This window comes from Gastrolobium bilobum, unplaced genomic scaffold (genome assembly GCF_033153095.1).
Source record: "Gastrolobium bilobum isolate Gb01-03AN ecotype WA unplaced genomic scaffold, APGP_CSIRO_Gbil_v1 utg2184, whole genome shotgun sequence".
In the NCBI taxonomy this organism is placed as follows: domain Eukaryota; kingdom Viridiplantae; phylum Streptophyta; class Magnoliopsida; order Fabales; family Fabaceae; genus Gastrolobium; species Gastrolobium bilobum.
This window is the reverse complement of record NW_026899222.1, coordinates 457,485-475,331: the sequence shown is the minus strand read 5'-3', so window position 1 is coordinate 475,331 and position 17,847 is coordinate 457,485. Positions and strand designations below refer to the sequence as shown.

The following is a 17,847-nucleotide window of genomic DNA, read 5'->3' as shown; positions in this document are numbered from 1 at the left end:
GCGATGGTAATAGTTGTGTTCTGAGAAACCCGAAGGAAAACCTTGGGAAAAAAGCATCCACCAACAATAAGCCAAAACAAAGCCTTCGGATTTCATTTTCCCGTCTTTCAGCGAAATGTTTTTAAGAGATCTTTCTTGTGACTTGAGAGGCTTATGATTCTGCCATCAACAGGTTATTATTCGCCGTAATTGGTGCATGTTATTGGTTCATCACTGTAATTCTCTTTGTTCCATTTACAATTGTATTACTTGTTATTATTAGTTTAGTGTTGTGATCGTTAAAGATGAAAGTTATTCGTGGAAGCTGCAACAACAGTTGTAGCTATTTCCATTCTCATTAAATTATTCTTAAAGAGGTTCGAATTCTCAGTCTCCAAGCTAGATTACATGATTTTGCTAACCCATGAAAATGTCCACGGGAAAACATGCACACGGTAAACAATCATTCTTAAACTTTCAGTTATTAACAACTTCAATTCACTTGTCAGATAAAATTTGGCAAATATTGATATAATTTGAGAGGGAGATAATATTTATAATTTTTTTTTATAATCATTTTCTTTATTTTTGAATTAAAATTAAATCAACGATTATAAAATAACATTAAATGATATTGATTAATTTGATTTTGATTTAACGATAACAAAATTGTAGTAAAAATTTATAAAGAAAAAATTGTAGTAAATATATCTTTAACTTTAATTGTAATCTTTGCTACCTTGTTTATCCTCCAAGCGCAGAAAATTTATTTACCCGAAGGATGTGTTAAAGAGCTGTGTCAATTTTATAGCTTTACTTGAAAACTCTCTACTCCAATAGAATCAAAACAAGAGTTTTGATAAAAAAAAAAAAAAACAAGAGTTTTGATAAAGAGTTTAAGTAATTTGCAAGAAATTATATATTTATACTCTTCCTCTCTCGTCTTGGTAAATAGTAATAATAAGCTAAAGTGTTTCAAAACCTAACTAGAACTTGTCCATTGTACCAAAAAAAAAAAAAAAAAAAACTTTAAGAACTTGTCCACCTATAATGAATAACTTAAGCCATAACCAAATTTAAGTTTACCAGTTAAGTTACTTTTGTAATTTTAGGGGTTAATTAGTACTATTAGAAATCGACACACATAAATCGAAAAATGAAAAGAGAAAGGGGAGAGAAAGATCAACACAAAGATTTACCTTGCTTCACTCAACATAGACTACGTCCAGCGTATCTGTACTATATTCACCTCACCGCTATTCGTTATAAGTCACTCGGTTTACAAGGGAATATAAATAGGATTTAGAAAATTCTAACATCAACTATTCATGGGCCCAAACTCAAATTACCAAGTAAAAGAAAATTACAACATGTCATAGGTCCACAACAGTACCCGATCTCTTCGGGGCCGGGGGCGCTACCCCCTAAACCCCTGCTAGGGTGGCTCCCCCGGACCCCCGCCCGCTCACTCAGTTGTTTTTCTGCTGATCCCGCCAATAAAGATCCTCGTCAGCATGTGAAATATAAATCATACCCAACATGTACTTGTAGAGAGGAATAGTTTCGGTACCTCAAATAAGATTAATCTCACATTCAAATGGTATACATGGGGAGATACATGAACAAGGAAAAATAATAATTTTTCAATTCAAATGGTCTAAGAGATGATAAAATATTTGTTGCAGATTAGCAGTTGGTACTTGTATAACAATGCATGTAGTTAGAAAAACTGAAAGACGCCTCAGACTATAATACGATTTCCTTGTTTAAGAAAATTAAAAGCTTATTAATCTAAATATTAACTCAATGCCAATTCTTTAATATATATTTAAAGGAAAATATTACTCTCCTGAGATAACTATCTTATGTTGTAGAGAGAAGATGAACGCGTCCCATCATTACAAAGAAAGAAAAAATAGGGTGAAAAATCAAAGTAAAAGAGCATAAGAGAAGTTATCTCCTAAGAGAGTAATAAAGCCTATATTTAAAGGGATAGGATATTGTGACATCCAAGTTATGTTACACCCATGTGACACCCAGTCAATCTCACCGTTAGATCGCTTATGTTGATCTAACGGTTATATTTATTTCCATCTTTGAATGGTCATGATTTCCCAAATTTAAAGTGAAAGCATTAAATATGGGAAATCATAACCATACAAAGGTAGAAATAAATATAAAATATTAAATTTGGGAAATCATGACCATACAAAGATGGAAATAAATATAACCGTTGGATCAACATAAGCGATCTAACGGTGAGATTGACTGGGTGTCACATGGGTGTCACAATATCCTATCCCATATTTAAATTCTAAAATCACATGAACTCCACAAGCATATTCTAAATTTTGCAAGAAACTTAATACAATCATTGTATACTATTGTAAGATACTGTATACATTTTTTTTTAGAGGTTACAAGGAATTGAACACAACACCCTACACTACACACAGATACTGTATACATTTATATAATATGAAGAAGTGTAATGCATTTTTTTAAAGTAAATGCTCAAATTGATTCTCGAAAGATACACGAGACATTAAGTTAATTCTTTTATATATATAAATACCTTGATTTTTGTATCAAAACGACGTTGTTTTGTGCTCAATGTAAATAAGTTATCTATATTGATGGTAGAAAAAGACTATATATATATGCATATATATATATGGTTTAAATTGTCTCTTTTTATAGAAGACAATTATCTTATGCTAGTGATGTATAGAAAATTGTGCCATTCTTTTATTATTATTTTTATTTTTTAAAAATGGTGGGATCCTCATAATTTATTTTTATGCATGAGACAAACTATCTTCTATTAAGCAATCAAGGAATCAAATTTATGTCCAAAATCTTTAGAGGAATAAATTGATGTGTCATGTATCTTTGAAGGATTAATTTTCTGTACTGGATCTAAAAGATTATACCTCTCACGAAATGAGACTGTCCCTCCCTATGTGAGCGCTTTCTTATACAGGCTCCTCAACGATTAAACTCAAACTTGCTTGAATAACTACTTGTATATATACATCATATTTAATATAATTATAATAATAGTCTCTGACTCTGAAACCTAATTTATGTTTTTCGGAATTTAATTTCTTTAACATTTTTAAAATTTAGTGAATGAGTCGCTATTTATAAAAAAGGGAAAAATGTTTCTGCAGTTACTGCAAATTAGTTATCTGCATTTATTCCCAAAACGACGTCGTTTTGGTATTGAAAACTTAAAAAATTATAAATATAAAGACTATTATAACCCTGAAATAAATTAAAATTACAAAAATACCATGATTTCTGCCACAAAACGACGTCGTATTGGGCTTACTGCAAATAATTTATCTACAGTAACTACATAGAAAGCGAACCCTTATAAAAATGATACATTACACCGTAACCCCTCGCTAGAAAACGCTATTGAATATATCACCGAGGAGTTTTATTATTTACGCTGCACACACATACACACACACTTTTTATAGAGAGTTCCCCATTTAAATTGATGTTCATTTAAATCCCTTTTTATAGAGAGTTCCTCATTTATGAACTCGAGCAATGCTGATGGAAGAAAAGGTTTTGCCAATTGAAAGCCTTTTTAAAGTTTGAAGAATCATGTCCATTGGCTGCTGCATGAATATTCGTAAATAACGATGAAATATTTGAGGTCAATCACAATTGTCGGCTCTATGTAGCCCATTTGAGCGCAACCACATTGTTGCTAAAAATCCCTCGTAAGGATTTTTCTTGTTTATTGCTCTTCTTTAAACAGCCAAATTTATGGTTTTGGGGGCTACTATATAATTTGTTTTCTCAAATTTTATGTAGCTTACTGCTTAGCACAAATTTAATGGGAAATTTTCACTTAGCTTGGTTAACCTCTTGTTCTTTGCTGATAGAAACAAATAGAAACAACGAGCTGGTCTGTTCATTTCCTAAAAAACACAAGTATAATGTAGTAATTTGGCTAAGTTTAACAGTTTAACTCTCACAATTAGTAAGACGCATTGTATGCTTACAACGACGAACGACCTGTATGCACAAATCTTTGTCATACAAAAACATCAACAGTTATGAGTAACTTGAATTGCAGGTTTTAATTTTTGCCTCTTAGATTCCAATAATTCCAAGATTATTTGTCAAGTAAGGCTAAATTTTACCATTCTTCAATATCCTTGTATATAACCTGACAAAGCATATATGATATATTGGTCAAACATAGAATCAAACATCACTCGGTCTTTGTTTTTAGGAGTAAGGTCCGTAAGGAAGAGGATGCTATCAAAGGGAATCAAACAGGCAATTACAAGAAGTTATGTTCACTTGGTCCAAATGGAACAGTAATTATGCAAAATGCCTTAACCTAACTGAGCCACAACAGTTCTAAATTATTTCACAATGTTGTTGTTTGAACTTCTCAAACAAGACACAATGAATGCTAATTAGTTCTCTAAATTAAAGGGATATTATAATGCTTACCTTAATCATCTGTTGCTTAAGAACCTGAGAACAGGTTCCTTCAAGTGTATCACTGGAGGCAAGGCCTGAAGGAGCTAATGTTAGTTCACATGGAAACACTCAAGGCAAGGACTGTTGTTTCTGCTTTAATAGTAACAAGCTGGCATAAATGAAGAAATAGGAACAGAAGCAACACAGTCAGGAAGAACAAATGTAATTCAACCCACCAAAATTTAGATTCTCCATCAGTGGTACTAAAATTATATTATAGTCTACATTATTCTTCCCATTGTACAAAACATCTTATCCATCCACCTGGCTACTGATCATAAACATAAAAACTTTCAAGAGAGCTTCTGCTTTGAAGGAATGGTTCCTACTGTTGCCTGAGGGGTACTGGGCTTGGTAAACCAAGTGGTATAGAGGAACTGCTTATGAGCCCCTACATGGTTGCAAACAAGTCGAAGCTTCTGTCTCTCTCTCATCCATCTCAACACTATTTTCATATGATTCTTGCTCGTCAAATCTTTCAATCCAACCTCCTAAAAACATTGAAAACAATGACCACTCAATAATTCAATACAAATCCAAGACATGTACAATTGTATAAGATTCATACGTATTCCAATAATCTCCATGATTAAGCAAGCCAGAGGATCAATTATATAGGGAGAAAATTTGGGTTCCTTTGAATTTTCTTACATTCATCTTCTCCTCAGCCTAAAGAGTTGAAAGATTTAATTTTGATCATTGACACTATCGATATGCCATATGGGGTTTCCACCATTTTCAAAAATAAAACAAATTCACTGAAAGTGAACAAACCTTAATTACTGCTATGATACGATAATTGATAATGTACCTTAACACGTTCCCAGACATTAGGAACAGTGATGGGACCATGTTCCTTCACGACATCAAAGAGGACCCTAGTGATTGTGTTCCTCTGCTCCGGCGGTGTTTTGAGGACTGTGGGTCCCATCTTCGGCTTCGATTTCTTCGCTAAACATCTAATCACTGTCCCGAACATTTCTCTCCTATCCTCACCTCAACTGAAACAAAACCCAAATTCATTATAACTCTCTTCTACAAACATATCATATAACTTAATATCTATGAATGAATATGAATCAGCACATATTCTAAAGATTATATAACTTAGAAATGAATGAACAAACAGATTTCGAAATGATACTAAGGCCAACAAATTACCTTCGCTTTCCTCTTCTTCACACTGATATGATAGCTGTTTAGATTCAGTTTAGGGTGGACATATTCCGAGTTTAATAGTGGGCCGGATGGGCTGGGCTGGGATGGGATGGGCTGGGATGGGCTACCTATGGAGGAAGGATGAGGTTATTTGGCCCAAAAAATATTTTTCATATAGTGTTTTAAATAACACTACCACAATTTTCATGAATAAATAAAAGGTTGGCTTTTTTGCAGTCAATGCAGATGCAGATAAGTTATCTCCAGTAAGCCCAATACGACGTTGTTTTGTGACGGAAATCATGATATTTTTATAATTTTAATTTATTTCAGAATTATTATAATCTTTATAATTATTTTTTAATCTTTCAATCACAAAATGACATCGTTTTGGGAATAAATGCAGATAACTTATATGTAACTATAGAAATATTTTTTTGATAAATAAATAATGAATGATGAAAAATATATAAATAACCATAATGACGTGATAGTATACTAAAATAGTAAAATAAACGGATGAAATTCAAATCAAAATACTCTCTAGTCAAGAAGCTTCTTGAAAATAGGCCTTGAAGCAAAAACTATCGAGAGTTAATTTTAGAAGAAAAGCATGTTAGATTTTTTTTTTTTTTTTGGTGATTGAAGCATGTTAGATTTTTGTCAGATGACATTGTCTCAGTTTTTGGAAATACATATTACAGGTGCAAGTGCAACCAATAATTTCATGGTGCTGCGGCCCTAGTTTGTTGCATTGGAGTCAAAAAATTTCACGGCTTTGTCATTCTCAAATATCTTCTGCCGCTTCAATGAATCCTCTTTCTATTTTTAAGATATAATTTTTAACACATTTTTTAAAAGTTATTCTATTTTATTAAAAAAATGAAATTGTGCCTTTAAAATCATTAAAAATATTTTTAAAATTGAAATCTATTAACTTAATTATTAACATTAAATCATGCAAAAGTTTCACCACCAACATCAGCAACACATTTATCTAGGTGGTAGATAACCCAAATGAAAAGTACAGAAAAATGGATAGAGAAAAAATCATGCAAAAGTTTGAAAATAAGAAAAAAATAATTAAATACTTTTATTTTCATTAATTTCAAAAATATATATTATATTGACCTTAACATGTATTAATTAAATTTTGAATAATTTTAAAATAATATTAAATTTTATAAATAAAATTTATATGATAAAAAATTTCCATTTAACAATAAATCTTATGACATAATTATTTAATAAAAATTATTTAACAGTATAAAACAATTTTAACTTGAGAAAGTAATAACTTTAAATTTTTTAAAGCGGGAAGCCAAAAGTTCCATTTTAGGGATCTGAGTGTCCGACAATAAGGAAAGAAATTAATATCAGACTACAGTAATACTGTACAATTAGCCTGTTTCCAAAAAAAAAAAAAAAAACCAACATATAACCTCACAAAAATCAGTAACATTTTTATTTAATTCAGAGATAAAATGTACTTTTCAATTTACGTAACGGTACTGCATCTCATTATTATCTATTTAATGAGAAACGGAAAATTGGTGGACGGTACCTGAAGCAGCAGGCTAATCGGGTAAAACAAGGAAAAGCAAGTTGTGGTTTTGCATTCGTGACATGTAAATCTCATGTACAGAATAGTTGGCAGCATTAAGAACTAGAAGTGATGCATCACCACCAATTCAGAGAAACAAGTAATCATCTAATGAAATCAATATCGGCAACTGAATTTCATCCATTTGTAAAGAATGTACAAGGCATCAACAGGAATTTTCTCCGGCTAATAGAAAAATCTAAGCAACGCTTGATCATAATCAATTGACCCGTAGATATTTTCTATGGTTTCAACTCCAGGATAGAACACAGACATGCTGCAGTAACAAAGAAAACCTCATCTGGAAAAGATTGGAAGTTGTGGGGTTATTTTCTGCCAAATCCACCTAAGTCTTCTGAACATAAGCAAACTCATGTTGACTTACCTTGTGCCAAATCCTACTCAACCATAAGATACCCATCATAAGCATCCAAGGGATAACAATCTTCCCCAGCAAATGGTAGTCATTTCATCTCTCCCAATAGTAACAAAATGGTAGCCTTTTCTTCATTTATGCAAGTTAAGGCTTTTTGGATCAAAATCAACATCCGATGACAGGAGCCGAACATTCCATAGTAAGTCAAATTCTTGTGGAAAAAACCACACCAGAATTGCAAGGCCACATCATAGTTGCAAAGCCAGGTCTGGTTGCTGTGAGTCAACCAGCACACCAGAAGATTGTTTTGCAGGTGACCCAGGAGATTGAAAACCAATATTCAAGTCAGGAGGAAGTGTTTCCTGTTTCTGTCTTGGTTGACTATAAGGACGGATAGCTCGCCAAGGCGGCTGCATTTGAAATCTTGATAGGTCAGAAGCTGCCACTTGAGGGAAAACCATAGGTCGGTTTGGAAACTGTGAAACACCAACTGGGTGAATAAGCTGAGGTGCAAGTGCCTGAAATGGAAAATTGTTCTTCTCGGCCTGGAAAGGCATTCCACCAGAGGGAAACTCCCCCCTAATTCGAGAAATATGCTGATGGAACTCTCGTGCTGGGTTGTACAATGAATCTGCAGAAATTTGATTTTTGGGTGAACTAGAACTGTCAGGTCCTTGTTTAAACCCTGCTGCCCCTACAGACATCCATGCACGGGCAGCTGCTGCTGCTGCGTTGCTCGAGTCTTCTCTCCGTCCAGATGGAACTGATGGTGTCACTGGTGGGGTATCAACAGGGGAATGATTAGATGAACTAGAAGTCTGTTGCTTTTGAGCCTTTTCAGCTAACATCCTCATCAACTGAACTGGGTCACTAAGACTCTGCTCTTGCCCATGGGCAACAAAGGGAGCTGCTCTGCCTGTTTGATTTGACGTACTTTCAGATGATGGACCAGTCATCCGTCTATTTAAATTAGTATTCCTGACTTTTCCATTTGGCAACTCTCCACTAACAACTCCATTATTATCTAGCTGCTTGAAAGGTATAGACGGTAAAATATTCATGTTACTTGGTACCATCTCTCTGGGCTTAGACACTACTGCAGAAGCATTACTTGGAAGCTTTGCACCTAGACTGGCATTATTCTGATCACTCGAGGGTAAAGAGTTCAACTCCACTTGTTTCAAACCCTTATTCTCAGACTTGCCGTGGTTCTTGGTTTGGACATGGGTTTGGTGATAAAGGAGATTGACAGGAGCATTGGGTCTTATTCCAGCAGAACCAAACAAAGATGGTTTTCCTTCTGATGTAGGCCCACTACCAGGACGAACTGAAGGATGTCTTCCCTCAAACTTTGCTCCATTAACAGGATGTTCCATGGTGGATTCCACATTCTTACAATTGTCAACTTTTATCAATTCAGTAGTAGACTGCAACTTTGTTACGAAACTAGGCTCTTTTTGGACACGATTATCAAGCATTAATACTGGCGTTGGCAGGGGTTCATACTCTCCAACCCAACCACGACCAAATTTACAGCCAGATGGCAGTGCCTGCTGAATCCTCTGGGAAGCAATTTTCCAAGCAGTAGGTCCAAGAGTAGCAGCAAAACGAGCCAAACTCCTGGCATAGGAATATTCAGCTTGAAGTCCAACCTGTTGCCAAAAAATACAACATTAAATGCTTTAAACAAGATAAGAAAGCCAAACTATTCAAGGACTAGAATTCACTCCTTTTGATACATACAGTAACCAGCTGCTTAATTTCACTCTCAAATGTCGTAAATATTGAATCAGATCTAGTAATAGGTAGATTAGACATATTATAAGTTGCACGACGTTCATAATCTTGCACAGATGATTTCCTTCCCAACTTGGAGAGCACACCCTTCCCTGAAACAATAATGTAATACAGTCAAAAGAGAACAGCTAGATGTTGACATCACTATCCTACTTTGACAGTTTGCAAAAAATTCAATAATCAAGGCACAATGTAACAAAACAGAAGGAGGAAGCTTGATCTCTTCTGTGATACCTGATAAAAAATCTTCTGCTTTCTCTTGATTTGCATCAATCAAGAAAGCATTCCCCTCCACAAGGCCATCAACATTGCCAGGCCTTTCGCAGATGATACCTTGCATTGGATGGGAAGTTGGCTGTACATCTCCAATAGTAGCAAGAGTTGCACCTGAGGAGAAATCAGAGCCAACAGGCTCCTGCAAAGCATGACCAAGTGGCTTCTTTGCTAGTTTCTTAATCAAGGAATTAGATCTTGATTTTTGTTCAGACTTCAAATCACTCTGAGAGCGTTCCAAGTCAATCCTTAACTTCTCAAACTTTCTCCGTGCTAATTCTTGTATTGATCGTGCCTGCAACAAATATAGGGATCACAAAGCAAGCATAACAACATGGTTAGTTGCCATATTTTTTCAAGAGAAACAAGGGAAAGCAGCCAGCTTTATACCTGTTTGTGGTATATAGTGTCTGCTGAATTGTATTGCATTGCATTTGAGCAAATCAAAAATACATCACTCTGCATTCAACAATTGTATTCAAAAGTCAATGTAATAACAGTACAATCATTTATTTGCCTTTCAATATTACACCCAATCAGGAAGCAATATCTATGTACAGTTTAAAATTGGTTCGGACGATAGAGCAAACAAAATTCAGGATTCTTATGTAATAAAAGGATTCTTAGTAAAGAAACAAATTCAATTATTGCATTTCTTGATGATAATCACAGATTTTCTACGAAGAAAATCCACAAAAGTCGGAGAGAGAAACAAATTACAAATATCATTTTCTTCTCCCACACCCCTTTTTCATGTAAAAGATGGGCCACCTGTGAGTCACAAACAGCAAAAGACTAGAACCATGACATATTCCCCCAATACCTATTAACATCAGTATAAATTATAATCCTACATGGCCTAATGGGGCATAAATTGTTTTTTCAGGGTAAACTTCAACTTGTAAATCTAACTGAAAGATTAGAGATTTGAGGTCAGGCAGTGCACGATATGGTATATAATGCAGGCATTCCCATTGCTTTCCTAGTAAATCAAGACGGGAATATACAAAGAAGATAATAAATAAATGAAGGTATTATTGGTGAAGTTATACACAATTTTTTGTATGCAAATGTCTTGGGTGCTCATGAGTTAATTTAACCGTGATCATACCATGACAATAAAGTTTTAGGGCTCTATGTCCCCAAGAGCTAAACTGCAATAAAACATACTCCTTCAGGGGAAATAAAAACCACAGCTATAACTTACACTAAATTTCATAAGATCCCATTAACATTATATTCCTATAGATGTTCCTTGCGAATATCTCTCAAAAACACACAAATTACTACTTCCTGTAGCATGCCATCATCATAAGTCAGCAAAACCTTGACAGACTCCATTGTACTGACAAGTTAGCCATCCTAAATACTTCGTCTCATTCCAACAGCATGTAGCAGCCTCTTGCTCACAACCCACATTTTTTACTGATATGTTAGTATGTTACTAACAACAGCAGACCTTGCTGAATTCAGCAAAGCAAAGAAAAGACAAGTGATGCCTTAACACTGAGTCTCATGTCTAAGAAAAGTATGACCCACTTTCTAACATTTAAAAAAGTGAGCAGAGGTTCAGAACAACATCGAAATCCAGTACAATCATGTTGCAAAAACAATCAAAATTTCAGAGAAGAAAAGAAACCTCCCCCCAACTTCAATCATGAACAGTTGATACATGTTTACTCACCTCAAATTGTTCCAAGGTTGGATAAAATCCATTTGCCAACTTCTTCCTCACTGTGGCAAAGTCCATCGGATGCTCAATCACATCGTGATAATCAGGAAGCTGCATTTAAACATATTTTGAACTCTCAACTCAGATTGCATTCCAAAAGCAAGACTAACAATTTCCAGGTAGAAAAGTCCACACACCTCTTCTGGATCAACTGGCTCTGCATACACACCATAAGTGTCCTTCCTGCAATCATTCAGACCCAAGTCAAGAAAAAAGCACCAAAAAAACATGGCATCACCATACATGCCTAAACAAAGAAAAGGCTGCATGAAGAAGAAAACGGGAAACGAAACCCCTTACTTCTGAAGCTTGTCAAGGATCAATTCAAGGGTCCTCTTATCAGGCAACGGAATCCCAGATGAAAGCTTTGATGGAGTTCCTAACAGTAGGACAAAAAAAAAAAAAAAGGCTAGTTGAGAAACTCACATAGGACGACGCAGTAACAGAAACACCCTTTCAGTATCCAATACGTTTTATTAAAAACAAAAAGGTGGAGAATTAAGAATTACAGCCGAAACAACAAATCACTCAATCACACACACACAAACCTGAAACAGAGTGGAGCCCTTTAGAATCCACTTTTCTGCCCTTTACCTGTCACAAGAAACCACACACCCCAAGAAGCACACACAATTAATAACATAATCCAAAACCATAAAAAAGGCAAAAACTGCGCTTATATAAGAAAGAGTGCGATGGAGACAGGGACAGAGACAGACAAGCCAGACAGACACCAATGCGTAGGTTTTAGTTGTAGACATAGAGAGAGAGAGAGAGAGAGAGAAGAGGGTTGATAAAATGGAAGCGTAAACACACAGAGTCTGCATGTGTGGTGTGTTAGTTTTTTTGACAGTTGACCCGTTAGTTATCTCTCCCAAAATCCCGACACAGACAGAGAGAGAAAGAGAGAGAGAGAAAGGGAGAGACCTAGAGATAGAAACAAAAACACACACACATACAGAGAGAGAGAGAGAGAGAGAGAGAAAGTGCGAAGATTATTGAATTATGGACCAATTGGTATCACTCCCAACAAAAATCTCAGTGATTTCAGCTGAGCTGGACACACTCTTGTTTGTCTACCACACACACTCACACTCTCCTTCATAGTACAATCCAATTCATTTTCCACAATTTTTTTTTTTTTCAATTTTCGGAACATTACCTCAACCCCTTCTTCACCTTCGTCTTCGTGCTCCTCCGCATCCTCATTCACTTCTTCTTCTTCTTCTTCCTCCTCTTCTCCCTCTTCCTCCTCCTCATCCTCTTCCCCTTCTTCATTCTTCCTCACCATCTTCTCCTCCTCCTCATCCTGCGCGTGCACCTCACGCGACCCCACGCGAGTGCGGCTCGGAGCGGACTCGTCTTCGTCTTCGTCTTCCTCTTCATCCGCGCCCTGGTTCAGCTTCACCACCAGCTTCAGCTTCTTCTTCTCGCGCCTCCTCTCGTCCTCGTCTTCATCCTCGTCCTCCTCGTCGAGGTAGTCGTCGTAATCTATGTTGTACCTCACATTCCTCCGCCGCCGGCTTCGTCTAAGGTCGGGATGTGTCGTCGCCGGAGATTCGCCGGAGCGTCGAGCTAGATCTGCCTTGGAGGGACGTCCCTTCTTCTTCCTCCTCACGATCTGACCCATCAATGGTTGTTTTCTCTCTCTATCTCTTTTTCTCACTCTAAAACCCCTGTTTCACTTTGGTTCCATTATTTTCGAGGGTACCTTGGCTTTTTTCGAGAGGCTCAGTGTGGTCCGAACCTGGTTGTCCAGACACGGAGCTGAGGTTCGGATGAGGTTGGGTGTGTGTGAAATGAAGTGTCGTTTGTTCTATATATTTTTTGCTCTTGTGAGTGTGCGCGTGAAACGGTGTCACTGGCTGGGAATGACGGCATCTTCTGCTGCCCGTTGCCCGTTGCCCCAAACCTTCCTTGCGTGTCCCTTTGCCTGCTGCCCGTATCTTTCATTTTCCCCCTTTTTTTTTTCTTTCTAATAACGTTATTTTCACCAACTCACACTTGTGCCGCGTAGATCCCACCTCCTCCTAGATACATTGGCTTAGTAAACTATATAATATAATAGGTTACATCATTGAGGGAATAAAATAAATTGTAGATTTTGAGCTATTGCAACGGAGAACTTTATGGAATTCTCACTTTTATCTTGTGATAATAGAGTTAAACATAATTTGAGTTTTAATTACTTATTCATTGAAATTTTGCTTCTATTAAATGACTTTACTAATAATGCCTTGCCTTTAATAAAGGATTTTTTTATAATATGATCTTAATGAATGTCTTATATTCTCTTCAATCCATTGAAAAGACTTTTAAGTCATTTTAATTGATTCCTTTGATTAAAGACAATTTTAAAATTACTCGTGTGAGTTGCAAGCTTTGGAGGCGGTGCTTGTATCGAGTTCTTGATTCGAAATGCTCTTTGTTCAATAGAACACATTCTTTTGGTTGTAGGGGTTTTCTTTTTTTTTCAGTTCTTGTTGTCTCAAAACTTTCTTTTGATACGTACAATTTTTTAAATTTAAACTTCACATGCAATACAAAAATTCAGCCGCGAAAATACGCATTATTAGTGAGTTTGATTAATGCCCAAAACGAATTAGTCAAGCTAATTAATGCACTTGGGAATGTAATGACGAGGAACCAAAAAGAGCGGAAAAAAAAGTTTGAAATAGTGAAGTCGTGGCAGAGAGTGTTCTGGACGCGCATCTGGATCGTGTGGTTGTTGTAAATCCACAAAATTTGAAAGGGACGGCCGTGATCCAATGTTGATAGTCCAGCCCAGCCCAGCCAGCGCTTTTGACTAAACAGCCACTGAAAACATGAACGTTTCACACGCTTTATATGAGCAAGATGAAGGAGACACTGGTCATTTCACATTTTTGTGATTGGAGCCCACAGTTTGAGACACTTGTGATCAGAGGCGTCAAAATCAAACTCGTGAAAGAGATGATGAGGCAACCTGAAGCGATGAACGGCAGTGATTAATGCTGGCTCATGGGACCCGCAAAGTTGGACGATAGTGATGGGAAGGTGATGAGGTGGGGCCAGGTTAGGTCGGCCACAGAGCCAAATTTAATTGGGGTTGGGATCCCCGGCGCAATAAAGGAAGCTCTGGCAGCTGCTACCCAACAATTTAACATTCTGAATTTCAGGTCTCATCGGGTCCCACATTGTAGTGGGTCCCTCGTCGTAGTGATTCCTTAATAAGCACGAATACTACACAGCAAAAAGTTTATAACGGATGCAATATTAATTTGCAAAACTACGTAGTATTTTACTTTTGTGGAATTAGTAATTTAAATTTAAGTAGTAATAATATAATGTACATTTTTATTCCAAAGTAGTAATAATCATGATAATATAATCTTTTAATTCACTATAGATATGGATAGATTGGAGGTTAAATTGGAATGCAAATTTTCTTCAAATTTCTTTTTTTCCTTCCAATATTTGTATTTATTATACATTTGAAAATGATACTTATCCAGATTAAAAACTCACAATCTTTAAGTGTGGGTAATGGATAGGTGTGGATAAGACACCGTCGGATTCATATGAGGGAGGGGGATTTTGGATAGGTGTGGATAATTTAGCAAATGGAATTTACGAGTTACGTTAATTTTTCTTTGTATAAGTATCGTAATTATAATATAAAGTTATTGTCATTTTAATTTCACCATCCTCAGACGAAATCAAGTCAGCATATGTAATTTGTCTATGCCTCGTATTTTTTCGCGTATATTCATTTTTTTTAGTTACCCAACCCTAATTATTTCTTTGAGGGCGAGTTGGCTCCTTCCGGTATCTCCACAAGCTTCGACTCTTTGAGCCGGCTATGGGACTAATCCGGAGTGCGGGGTCAGTGATGGCTAAAGGTTCAGCTCCCTCCCCAAAAATACATTCAGCGGAAATCAAACACATATCTAACCCCACTAACTCAGCACCAAAGAATCAAATGAGCTGCACCCATTGGGTACCTTTTTTAAATTCGGGAGAATGGGGGAAGGGGATAACTGCACTCCTCTTTTTAAGGGAAATGGAAGAATGTTTGTGTATCAAAATTAAGTTAATATAATTAAAAAATTGAAAAAAAATATCTAATGTTATTTTAAATAATTTTGTGTAATGTTCACTGAAATAATATCGTTTTGGATTGAAAAATTAAAAAAATAGAATAATAGAGACTATCATATAACTCTGAAGTAAATTAAAATACAAGTATATCATGTTTTCTACCGCAAAATGATATCGATATTGTGAATATTAGACAAAATTATCTAATGTAATTTTAGAAAAAAATGAATCCTTAAAAAAGTATTAAACTAATCCAAATTATAATTATCCGGTTCTGCAACCTCAAGTTGCTATTTTTTACTTATTCCATATAATGTAAAAAAAAAAAAAAAAAAATCAGCAAAAAGTGTTATAAGATATTTGTTATCGAAAATTTTATTTATCAATTATCAATAAATAATTAATAATTTTATAATATTTTATATAAATTCATTTATAGATGAAAAATTTGTGTAAATTCAGTAATCGATTATAACTGATTTACATAAAAGTTTCATTCACTAATTGATCATAAGAATACACATTCAAAGATCATATATAATTAATTAATTAATAAATTTACAAAAAAAAATTCCATTAACGATTATCCAGTATTAATATTGATTGACAATTGATAGTATAATAATAAATAAATATTTTTATTGTTGGGGGCCACTTTCATATTATGTCATGTAGTATAATCTAATTGGTCGTTTCTCTTTTTTATATAATAAAATGAAAAAAAAAATTATTGCCACATGGGGGTTGAGGACATTGACCACCCCAATTGCTAAAAAAATTTAGCATCACCCCAAAGTGAGGTTTTTTAAGGTGAAACGATCAATGGTCAAACGGTCTCTTGTTAAAAAATAATACTACATGCATCCAAAGAATTTTATCTAAGTTTTGTCTTATAATTAAAATATCATTTGGTTTTAGTTTTTATTTTTTAAATCTAATGACTTAGTTATGTATAATATTTACATTTATACGTTTTGTGTAAATTTCAGGTTAGTCCAATCTCAATTTTATCATTAATGGAGTCATAACTTTGATGTTGATGTGATCAATATATTGCTGATAACAATCATATTAAACGCGAACACCTCGGTACACGTGTACCCAACTTATTTTAAGAGCAAAAATATAAATATACAAAAAAAAATTGCTTTTATATGTGATGTTTGATTTTTAATGAAATCATATAAAATCATGTTTGATTTTTAACAATTTCAAACACAACCAAAATGTTTATTATTTTTAGGTTTTAATGTTTCTACGGTGAATGTAAATAAGTTATCTATATTTACTCCCAAAATGACGTTATTTTATGTTAAAAAATTAAAAATTTATAATGAAAGAGACTATTACAATCCTGAAATAAATTATAATTATAAAAGTATCTTGATTTTCGTCATAAAACGACATCGTTTTGAGCTCAATGTAAATAACTTATACACATTAACTGCAGAAAAAATGAACCCTCATTTTTATCCACCAAAAAAAGTGTTTGTAACTTTTAACATTTTAAAATTTTCAAAAGTATTTTTTTTAAGATAATTTAAAAGTATCCCGATAATAACCTTCTTAAAGGAATTCTAATAATTTGCTTTGGTCAAGGTTTGAACACTTGATCAAAGTAAAACCTTAAACACTCAGTTTACCAACTGAATTATCTCGCGGGTTGAATTGTCTATTTCAAATAGCTGATTTTATACTCTACTAACAAAATGTTAAATTTCTCTTTTATCAATTTCAATTTTTTATAAACAAATTAATACAAAATAATTAGAATCAAATGTACTAAAAGAACATGGGTCAGGTAATTGAAAATGGATAAAATAAAATAAAAAAGCAAAGTTGCAAAGCCCAATAACAGAATCAAATAATAAGAAGTACCTACACGGGATATCAAGCGATTCAAACCCACGATATGATCAGTCTAATTTGTTATGAAGGTGTGTTTGAATTAATTATTTCCAAAAATATGTTTTTTTTATAGCTTTATAAGAAAATTTAAGCGTAAAACAATTATTTTCTATAAGTTAGACGTTCTTGCCTCGCTGTAAGACAACACTCCGTTATTTGCTTAACCACCGGCAGAACAAATAAACCATCCGATTAATAAGGTAATCCACTACTGTGCTGTTACCAGAGAGGAGAAATCACTCTCAAGTCTCAACAACTATTACCCTGAAGCATTTTTCTTTTAAAGATTATGTTTTAAGGGGGCGTTTGGTCGAGGATAAATTTTTTGAATACTGAGAAAATGTAATTTATAGGGAAATGGTTGAAAAGTGAGTTAGGTAGGAAAATGTAAAAAAAGTTGTTTGGTTTGAACAAATTTTAGTGGGCAAA

The 17,847-nt window shown here is 34.6% G+C and overlaps 2 protein-coding genes across 2 annotated transcripts; both read right to left on the bottom strand.

Annotated features, from left to right (window-relative positions):
• Positions 1-4,638: 4,638 nt before the first annotated feature.
• On the bottom strand, positions 4,639-5,765 carry LOC133288511 (uncharacterized). The gene is made up of 3 exons (XM_061486295.1): positions 5,653-5,765; positions 5,303-5,492; positions 4,639-4,982 (listed from the first exon to the last, which is right to left on the bottom strand). The coding sequence occupies exons 2-3, from the start codon at positions 5,468-5,470 to the stop codon at positions 4,785-4,787; spliced, it is 366 nt and encodes a 121-aa protein (XP_061342279.1). The 5' UTR covers positions 5,471-5,492; positions 5,653-5,765; the 3' UTR covers positions 4,639-4,784.
• A 1,448-nt stretch (positions 5,766-7,213) lies between these two features.
• LOC133288497 (uncharacterized) lies at positions 7,214-13,212 on the bottom strand. Its single transcript, XM_061486270.1, has 9 exons — positions 12,593-13,212; positions 11,979-12,024; positions 11,731-11,809; positions 11,568-11,613; positions 11,383-11,481; positions 10,089-10,157; positions 9,660-9,993; positions 9,372-9,517; positions 7,214-9,280 (listed from the first exon to the last, which is right to left on the bottom strand). Exons 1-9 carry the CDS (start codon positions 13,058-13,060, stop codon positions 7,877-7,879), a joined length of 2,691 nt encoding a protein of 896 aa, XP_061342254.1. The 5' UTR covers positions 13,061-13,212; the 3' UTR covers positions 7,214-7,876.
• Positions 13,213-17,847: the final 4,635 nt, after the last annotated feature.

Coding starts and splice junctions, on each gene's coding strand:
- LOC133288497 (XM_061486270.1), bottom strand. CDS start 13,060: ATGGGTCAGATCGTGAGGAGGAAGAAGAAGGGACGTCCCTCCAAGGCA. Junction 11,614..11,730: donor ATCCTTGACAAGCTTCAGAA/GTAAGGGGTTTC, acceptor GAATGATTGCAG/GAAGGACACTTATGGTGTGT. Junction 9,281..9,371: donor AAATTAAGCAGCTGGTTACT/GTATGTATCAAA, acceptor TTTTGGCAACAG/GTTGGACTTCAAGCTGAATA.
- LOC133288511 (XM_061486295.1), bottom strand. CDS start 5,470: ATGTTCGGGACAGTGATTAGATGTTTAGCGAAGAAATCGAAGCCGAAG. Junction 4,983..5,302: donor ATGTCTGGGAACGTGTTAAG/GTACATTATCAA, acceptor CAATGTTTTTAG/GAGGTTGGATTGAAAGATTT.